General features: G+C 44.7%; 1 protein-coding gene across 2 annotated transcripts; it reads right to left on the reverse strand.

Annotated features, from left to right (window-relative positions):
• Positions 1–216: 216 nt before the first annotated feature.
• snapc2 (small nuclear RNA activating complex, polypeptide 2) lies at positions 217–8,118 on the reverse strand. 2 transcript variants are annotated; one of them, XM_083676986.1, is made up of 6 exons: positions 8,024–8,118; positions 7,669–7,923; positions 7,298–7,471; positions 5,240–6,311; positions 4,856–4,944; positions 217–3,693 (listed from the first exon to the last, which is right to left on the reverse strand). In XM_083676986.1, exons 2-6 carry the CDS (start codon positions 7,897–7,899, stop codon positions 3,172–3,174), a joined length of 2,088 nt encoding a protein of 695 aa, XP_083533112.1. In that variant the 5' UTR covers positions 7,900–7,923; positions 8,024–8,118; the 3' UTR covers positions 217–3,171. The 2 variants fall into 2 exon arrangements, with proteins under 2 accessions (XP_083533112.1, XP_083533113.1); XM_083676987.1 differs by lacking the exons at positions 7,298–7,471; positions 7,669–7,923; positions 8,024–8,118 and adding an exon at positions 6,634–6,927.
• Between the last annotated feature and the right edge of the window lie 1,440 nt (positions 8,119–9,558).

Consider the following 9,558-nt stretch of genomic DNA (forward strand, 5'->3'; position numbering starts at 1 on the left):
ACCAGTATTGTAAAATTGATGTTTGTAGATCAATCTTCTGTGTGCGAATGAACGCTATTTGGGTTGAGAAAAGGATCAGTATCACTTCAGGAAACTAATCCCTGGCCCACTATCACCTTCGTACACAGTGATAAATGGTTGCATCCCATTTATCCACCCTTCTTCTGAAGCATGCACTTGTACATTCAATCAATCAAGTTTATTTGTATAGGGCTTTTTACATAGACAAATGTCACAAAATGTTTCACAACAAAAATAATACTAAACAATATAAACAATAAAATACAATACAAACAATATGATCTAACACCAAATCATAGATGCCCAAAAGTAAGCCAAGGAAGACGGGAGAAAATTATAGGTTATAGTGGCAAGGAAAAACTCCCTCAGAGGAAGAAACCTTGAGAGGAACCAGACTCCAGGGGGACCCATCATCCTCTGGCTGATCTGGTGCAGTAAACTAATGTGGAATGTGGTGTAGTACAAGAGTTCAGGGGTCTATAGTAAAGGGCAGCTTTCTGGTGAGACCCGGGTGGGGCGGCAAGGACCAGGATATAGGGTGGAGTAGACTCAGCATGGACGAATTTAGGAACTGGAGTCTAGTTTTGAGGGGCTCAGAGCCCCTCGGACAACACAAGATTAGAGGCTGTTGCAAACTGAAAAACTGATACAGTAAAACAGTAGGAGAAAATCAGCATAAAGCAGTTGACCTGAGGCCCCCGGCACATCTAAAACACATGGAAAGGACAAGGCCAGCGCCCGCTTACACTGCATCCACTCTGTCATGGGCCGGCCAGCCACACTCCCCCACATGGATTCAAATGAGAATAGATTGATGTACAGTAAGAGCAGATGCTTACACCACTTCTACAAGTGCATACTCCAGGAGAGGGGTGGAGAAATGAGATGCAGCACATAAATTTGTGATTTACAACCTCAATCACCCGTCAACAGGACGGTATGCTGAGGCCTTGCTCAAACACACGCAAGAACATGCCGAAGCAGGACTGGCTAGTTGAATAGAGCTGAATGTGTTGGTTACCACTAGAACAAATATCAACCACTCAATAATCTGTTAGACAACAGGTGGAGTCCTGAGCAATCATTAACTAGCCCAGTGTGAGTCTGTGTACTGTGCTAGTGTTTACAATCTTGAATTTCCATTCATTGATAAAAATGATTTGTAGGCTACTTTGTTTATACATAACATATACATACATAACATAGAAAAACAAGAATAACAGGGTTGGAAAAGTCATCAGTCCCCTGATTTAATACTTTGTAGAGCCACCTTTTGCTGCAATTACAGCCATCAATCTGTTTGGATATGTCTCTACTAGCTTTGCACACCTAGATTGGAGAATATTTGCCTTGAGTTCAGTCAAATTCCGTGGTGAGCGGCGATGGACTGCTCTCTTCAAGTCCATCCACAGACTTTCTATCGGATTTAAGTCAGGGCTCTGACTTGGCCACTCAAGGACATTCACCTTCCTATCCTTAAGCCACTGCGTTGTTCTTTTGGCTATATGTTTAGAATCGTTGTCGTGTTGGAAGGTCAATGACCTGCCCATCTTCAGCTGTCTACCAGAGGGACGCAGGTTGTCCTCAAGAATTTGGGTGTACTTGGCAGCATCCATTTTCCCTTCAATCCTGACCAATTGCCCAGTCCCCGCTGAAGAGAAACATCCCCACAACATAATGTTGCCACCACCATGCTTCACAGTAGGTATGGTGTGTTTTGGGTGGTGTGCTGTGTTTGGTTTTCGCCAAACATAGCGCTTGGAGTTCAGTCCAAAAAGTTCAATCTTAGTCTCGTTTGACCATAAAACCTTTTTCCACATGGCAACAGAATCTTCCAGGTGTGTTTTTGCATAGCACAAACGAGACTGACTGTGGCACTTTTTCAGAAAAGGCTTCTTTCTTGCTACCCTGCCATACAGGCCAGCTTTGTGTAAAGCTTGTGAGATTGTCACATGCACAGACAGACCAGTCCCAGCCATAAAGTTGCCTTTGGCCTCTTGGTAGCTTCTCTAATCAATGTCCTCCTGGCTCGGTCATCCAGTTTGGACGGACGGCCTGATCTAGGCAAGGTGTTGGTGGTGCCATACGCCTTCCACTTCTTAATGATGCTCTGAACAGTTCTCAGAGGGATAGCTAAAGCCTTCGAAATCTTTTTGAAGCCTTCACCTAACTTGTGCCTTCCTACAACTGTATCCCGGAGGCCTTTTGAAAGTACTTTTCCAACCATGGTGGAATCCTCAAGAAACAGCTGGTTTTATTCTGAAGTAATCAAAACCACTACAATTGATGTCAGGTGGGGGGCAATTAGCCTGGTGTTTGATCTGGAAGTTGATTGGTTGCACCTGAGCAGGTTTATAATGGTATACTCTAAGGGGCTGATCACTTAACCAAACCAGGTATTTCACTAATTAATTTTTAATAATTGTCCAGAATTTTTAAAATGTTTATTTTCACTTTGATGATGAGGGTTATAATGTGTACATACAGCTCAAAAAAGTTAGATTTGATTTATTTTAATTTCCAGGGTGTAATGTGACAAAAGGTAAAGATTTCACAGGGTATGATGACTTTCTATAGGCACTGTATAAGACACATGTTGCTACAAGTGAATGCTCATAGCCTAGAGGACATGAAGTAAATATTGAGCAAATATGCAGAATGAAATAGCAACAAACAGGAAGTACTTTTTTTGCTGCACCAATGGGAATAAGTGAGCTCACGTCAATGCAATCAAAGTTTTAGAGTGAAATGCCAACTCCATGCACCAAAAAATATTTATTTACTTATTTATTTTTATTTATTTACATATTTTAATATCTGCAACATCGAACCAATATTGTAATACAAAACTGTCCTTAATATAAATAAAGTATTCACACACTATACAAGTTCCGAACATTAACTGTCATTTCTCACACTGACAAGAGACCAATGAAAAAGTGGTCCAATAAAGCACAAATGAAGGCAAAAGAGATGCTGAAGCACCTTGGAAAGCAATCCTGAAACACCATTGCTTTTTTAACGAATCAAGTAAATGCTTATAAACAAGCTATGGAATCCTTGAGAAGGTCCGCCATTTAGTATCCTCTCTCAATGTGAATGTATACAAAATGGATGTCATGGCAACACCATTCTACTGACTGACTGAGCCTATCGCCGTGCCAACAGCTTCAGAGGCACCATAAATGGGTTGAGGGGACAGACACCTGCCTTCTCCCAAGGTTTCACCTTGCCAGTGTTCTCTGATTGGCTAGATGTCTTATTGGTGGCAGCTGATTGGCTCAGGCCATGTCTACCAGCCTGTGTGGGTGTTGCAGCATTAGTAATTGCTTGTTGCCCTGCTCTCCTTTGCGATCCAATACTGTCCATAGCAACAGAATGGGAAGCTCCTCCGGCGACCAGCTTGCCGTGTGCCTCCGTTGCAGAGGCAGCCTGGCCCTCATTGGTAGAATCCACCCTGTACCCTTCCCGACCATCTGGATCTCGACCAATCACTGAGCTCTGCTGTGTTTGAAGTGGGGCCCCCATGTCTCCGTTCTGACTGGGGGGGTCCTGAGCAGCAGCAGGTGCTGCCTCTCCCAACGCCCCGCCACCGTCTTGCCCTCCCCCCTCATGGCTTTGATGTTCTGTCCTCTTTGCTCCTACCACAGGGGATGAGAGTTGCGCATGTACCTAGAACGAGAGGAGTTCAGTTGTAGGTCTCAAGATGCCCCAAGAGGTAACCTGCATCTGCCTTAGGAGCATGTATATGATATGGAACTACCAGTGAATGGAACTGATTGAACTGAATGGAAGCATAGGAACTGCTTTGGCTACACTGTGTACTTCCTGGTCTCTTATGACATCACTTATGTCTAATCCTGATTTATTCTTCATTATTCTGGGGGAGCACTTCGGAGGAGTAGGTAGAAGTGGCTCGTAGACACTGAACTGAGGGCAGTTTAACATTCCCTCTGCAATGGGTTAGAATGGGGATAGGGTAGCCTAGCCTTGTCCCCCACAATGAAATTGGGGAGGGGACTATGATCGGTCTCTGTCTGTTCGTATGTCACAACATTCTTTCCGTTCGTGTGTCACAGGCTTTACATCCAGGCGTCTTGCCATACAGATGCGGCATTTACAAATTTACACTGATTGGCCTAATTTTGATAACTAACTATGGACAAAGATGCTTGCCTGCTTCCTATGTCTTGCCATAGAGATTGTTTAGAAGTTTCGAGGTGACGCCAATTCATCATTAAAAACATCATAATAGGGTGCAAAGTGGAGAGATAGGAGTGTAGCCTAATGCAGTAGGCAAGACAGACAATGATAAGCACTACACATAAGCACATTCCGGTAACTTTTCAGTCTGGCTATGAATGCAGCTGTAGTAGTGTAGCCTAATGCACATTTTGTGAGTGAAGTCTGTTATGCAGCATAATTTAATACCGACACTTAGCCTATAGCAATACGGAAACCAGAGTTGTGTAACCTAGGTTTATAGCCAGTGCAAATATTTTGTCTTAGCCTATTGGTGAAATGTGTATTTGAAGCAAAGATGTCTTATATCAATAAAGAGTTAGGATGATGGTAGCCTAATGGCACCCAAATTATTTTTCTATTTGGTCACAGAAGGTAGTCGCACCAAGAGCAAAGTCCTCCCTGTGCGCAAAGGGGACACAGCACTGTAAAACAGTTACAACCGGAGTGTCATAGTAAAACATGTTTATGAATAAACATCTTGCTTCATTCTCAAGCTTCTCCATCACTCTCCTTTTATAGAGGGGCGCTACATATTCATGGGGGACACTATGTTTACTGTACACTTGTTAGGATATTATGTCTACAGTACCTGGATCATGTGTTGCTGCAGTTGGGCACAATCCAACAGAGGGAGCTCTTCAGGCAGAGACATCAGTAGGTCCAACACCACAGCGCTCTCTGGGAGGAGGGACAACAATATTTTAGCAAAACATTTGAAGTAAACAATTACCAATAAAATGTTGGTCGTGTATCTTTGAAAAACTTGTGGTGAGAGAGGTACGCAATGGAGTATGTGGCAGGAAGACAGATCTCTCAACACTGAAGAGGAGAAGAGATGAGAAAGCAATACATCTTCAGGAGAACTAAATATCAGCTTCAAATATAACTGCGATCATTATCTGGATTATTATTATTACTATAAACAGAGACACACAGAACTGCACATATGCCATACAACGGTACTCACACTTACCCATGGGAGTTAGAGTATACTCTTGGTTCGGTTTGTGGACCGTGCTTAGGTACCGATAGATCTTCTCAAAATCAACAATACACCTCAGCCCTAGATTGGCCCTAGGTTGGTCCTCTTGGGCAAATTTACTTGGACGTCCAAATTTAGTGTGCGGTGTCGTGGTTGAGGCAGAGGGGGCATGAGAGGATGGCTGTTGGCTTGACACACTGGAGATGGCTTGGGTAGTCGTTACTGCTGGTTGAAACACAGCTGGGAAACACAGCTGGGTAGGGACACTGGACATGAAGATATTAGCTTGGGGGTTCAACTGAGGCTGAGGTGCACTGGTTCCAGAAGAAGAGGCGGAGGAGGGCTGTGATGATGTCACAAAAGGAGAGGGGAGTTGTAATGATGTCACAATGGCAGAGGGGGGCTGTAATGATTTCACAATGGGAGAGTGGGGCTGTAATGATTTCACGATGGCCATGGAGGATCCTGTCACAATGGATATGGAAGCAGTTCCAGAAGGGAAAGCAGAAGGAGGCTGTGATGATGTCACAATGGCAGAGGGGGGCTGTGATGATGTCACAGTGGCAGAGGGGGGCTGTGATGATGTCACAGTGGCAGAGGGGGGCAGTAACAATGGTGCAGTCACAAAGGCCGTGGTGGAAGCCCCTGCTGCTGGCTGACTGGGGTTGTGGGAGACAGAGTAGCCAGACTGTGCATCAGTGGCTGGTAGACTGGCTACTGTGCCCCCCCGGCTGGTGAGACCAGACTCAGTTGAGGCCGGCTGGGCGGCACCAGTAGGGCCTGGTGTGAGGGGAGATGGTTGAGGTGTGGTGGTATAAACCACTATGGGGCTGTTGCAAGTCCCAGTGGGGACTGGGGACAGAGTAGCTTGACCCGGAGATATGTAAGGGGGTTTAGCTATTATTATCTGGGTGGGCTTAAACAGTGGGTGGGCCATGGGCACAGGCATGGGTCTGAGTGGGATGGTCCGTGAGTTGGCAGAGATGTGCATCTCAGAGTTGTCCATACAAGGAGGGTCAGAGTTCCTCAAGCTGCAAGGCTCTGTGGAGGAGATGACCAGCATCTAGAGGGAGGGAGGGTGGGACAGGGAGAAAGAGAGATTTGTCATATCACACCAAGGTCGCAAGTTATCAACAGCTACAATCTGAATTTGAATGATGTCCAGACAAAGACAACTGGTATATCAGGTATTTGGGACCAGAAGAACCCTCATCCTGTAGCCTGTACACAACACATTGCCCTCTAGCCCCATTCACGACTAGGATTAAATGTGAATGTTGTGTATATAAGCCTATACAAGACCGACATTTAAAATGTACAAAAGCCTAGTAACAGATGGGGCTAATTGCCCTCAAGCACAAGCATTCACAATAGGAGAACCACACCGTCTGGTTCGCTGCCTCCACTGCCAAGGACAAAGGCAGACTGCAGCGGATCATTCGGTCAGCCGAGAAGGTCATCGGCTTCAACCTGCCGTCTCTCCTGGACCTGTTCCACTCCAGGACCAGTAGGCCAGCAGGAAAAATCATCGCTGCTCCTTCCCATCCTGGTTATAACCTCTTCCAGAGACTTCCATCCAGCAAAAGGTTCCGGTCAATCATAACTAAAACCTCGCACCACCTGAACAGTTTCTTCCCCATGGCAGTGGGGCTCACAAACAAGCCCCCTGCCTCTCACTGACTGGGACTTCCACCCCCCCCCCCCCCACACACACACAATGCATTGACAGTGTAATTTATAATTATTTAAAATTATTCTAATTATAGTGTACATGCCCCACAACCATTTCACAGCCTCTAGCCTCATTGCCACTTAGTCTCACACAGCCTACACAATGTATTGTTCTGCTGCTCTTTTTTGTAAATTTGTTATTGCTATTCTGTTAATGTTTTGCTATTTTGTAAATTTCTTGTCAATATTTGCTATTTGTTTTTTGTGTCCATGCACCAACCTCACCGTCAATTTCCTGTATGTGCAAATATAACCCTAACCCCTAATCCTAACCCAAATAAAAGAATTCTGATTCTGATTCTGAAAAACAAAACAAACCTGAGAGAAAGCAGTAGTGATGGGCTCCTCCAGAATCCCAGCCATATCTGCTGCCATCTCCGCCCACAACTCAATGGGCACTTTGGCCTTCTTCTGCTCCCGCCTCTGCCGCATTACCTGCTGCGCGACCCCTCGGATCACAAGGTTCTTCAGGGCCGCCAACAGCGTTTCGATCTGGGGGAGAGCAAACGACAACATTGGTTATGTCATATACAGCAACGCTTTTAGTGTGTAGTGAACACACACACACACACACACACACACACACACACACACACACACACACACACACACACACACACACACACACACACATTTATTCATCTCAGTTCAATTCAAGGAATTTAGGCGAGGCACGTGCTATTGTTTACCTCTCGAATGGATCTCTTGGGTAGTTTTTCTTTCAATTCAGCTAGGTGTATCTCACCGTTGCACCCGGCATCGGTCTTGCTTTGCTTTTTGAGACCCTGTATGAGGGTTCGCTGTTCCGTCTGATTCCATCCCTTGCAAACCAGTTTATTTTTGGTCAGCTGCCGTTTAAGTTCAGGTTTCTTATTCAAATAGCGGTTCGGTTGGGATCGCTGACGCGACGGAGGCTTCATCGTGCGAGTTGGCTTGGAATCTAGCTAGTATAGCAAGTTAGTTACCATAACATAAGCTGGAACTAGCGCTTTATTGGTTTTACCTCAAATAAACTGCAAATTAACAATGAATTGTGTTGTTTACCTGTAATTGCAACGTTTTTCCACAAAGGCTGATGTATCAGTTCTTCCTATCTTGTCGCTAGTCGCTAACGAGCTACTACGAAGGCAACACGTTTTGTCCATTTGACAGCTGTGTCATTACACTATGGAGAGCCGCACGTCCAAAAAGGACGGGCCAAAAGACACGCCAAGAACGCTTTCGGTCAAATGTAACCTACGCATATCCACTTGCAAAATATGTGACTTGGATGTAAGACGCATTCAATATATACATACAATTAAACAATTCACGAGATTTTGCTTCTGTGACAAAATAATGCTGACAGCGGTGGGATTCGAACCCACGCCCCCGGAGAGACTGGAGCCTTAATCCAGCGCCTTAGACCGCTCGGCCACGCTATCAATATTAACTTGTGAAAAAATAAACTTATTTAAAACTAACTTGAAAACTAGATACATACATTTATGTAAACGCCCGGAATATCTTACGAATTGCAATACAGTAGTCGGTTACGAAATTAATAATGATAAGAAATTGCAAATACAGTACACGCTCGGTCGACTATCATTTGTTTTAAGAGGAAAGGGCATGCACCGAAAACGAGTGGAGTTGATGTGACTCAGATACAGCAGACTAGTACACTATCGCCACCTTCTGGCTGGGAAGCGCAATAACGATTACGCACGACTCTCATCTGGCAAGGTCAACCAAAGAATTTCTCAAAGAGAAGAGCTATGAGTCAACTTGTCATTTTTTTTTTCCTGAACAAATTAAAGTGAAATAAAACACAACACAGAGAGGTATCAGGTAAGTACAATGATTGTCCTGCACCGTCTGCAGTCTACGCACTATGATGATGATGTAGTCCTGCTTCGTGACTGTCTCTATCCACTGGAGCAGATAATGGTGCATTGCTGTAACAGAGATAAGGACCCTCTGTCCCTGCCGCCTATCCTAAAGTTTAATAGTCTCACTGTGATCACAACAGTTATATTTAGATAACACTTTCTTCTCTTCCTCTCTTTATCTCTCTCTCTCTCTGTCACACACACACACACACACACACACACACACACACACACACACACACACACACACACACACACACACCACATGTGCACGTGCACACTCTCTCTCTCTCTCTCTCTCTCTCTCTCTCTCTCTCTCTCTCTCTCCCCTAGTCTATATATAAATCCTCACTGTCCCGGTTGTGTATCCAAAATAACTCAAATGACACACATAAGGTCCTCTCCCCTCAGGCATGAGAAAAACCTATGGAGGATATACAAGTCCATCTGTTACTGAAATGCTGCTGATAAACAGACCTTTGAAGATATGATATGATATGAATCAAGGACAAGGTCAAATGAAATAGCTAATAACACATATATGACATTGGCCTAAGACTAAGTGATGGGTGTGTGATGGAGGGAGTGATGTGTGTCAGTGTGAGAGGGATGAACAGACCGTTGCCGACCGTGACCTCAGAGGTCAGGTGTGACAGCTGACTTGAAACAGGATATTTAATCCTGGGGTTAACTGCTGGGAGTCAGTCT

The sequence above is a fragment of the Argentina silus genome, assembly GCF_951799395.1.
Source record: "Argentina silus genome assembly, chromosome: 1".
NCBI classification, from domain to species: Eukaryota; Metazoa; Chordata; class Actinopteri; order Argentiniformes; family Argentinidae; genus Argentina; species Argentina silus.

Coding starts and splice junctions, on each gene's coding strand:
- snapc2 (XM_083676986.1), bottom strand. CDS start 7,899: ATGAAGCCTCCGTCGCGTCAGCGATCCCAACCGAACCGCTATTTGAAT. Junction 7,472..7,668: donor CCAAGAGATCCATTCGAGAG/GTAAACAATAGC, acceptor GCTCTCCCCCAG/ATCGAAACGCTGTTGGCGGC. Junction 3,694..4,855: donor TGCAGCAACACATGATCCAG/GTACTGTAGACA, acceptor CTCTCGTTCTAG/GTACATGCGCAACTCTCATC.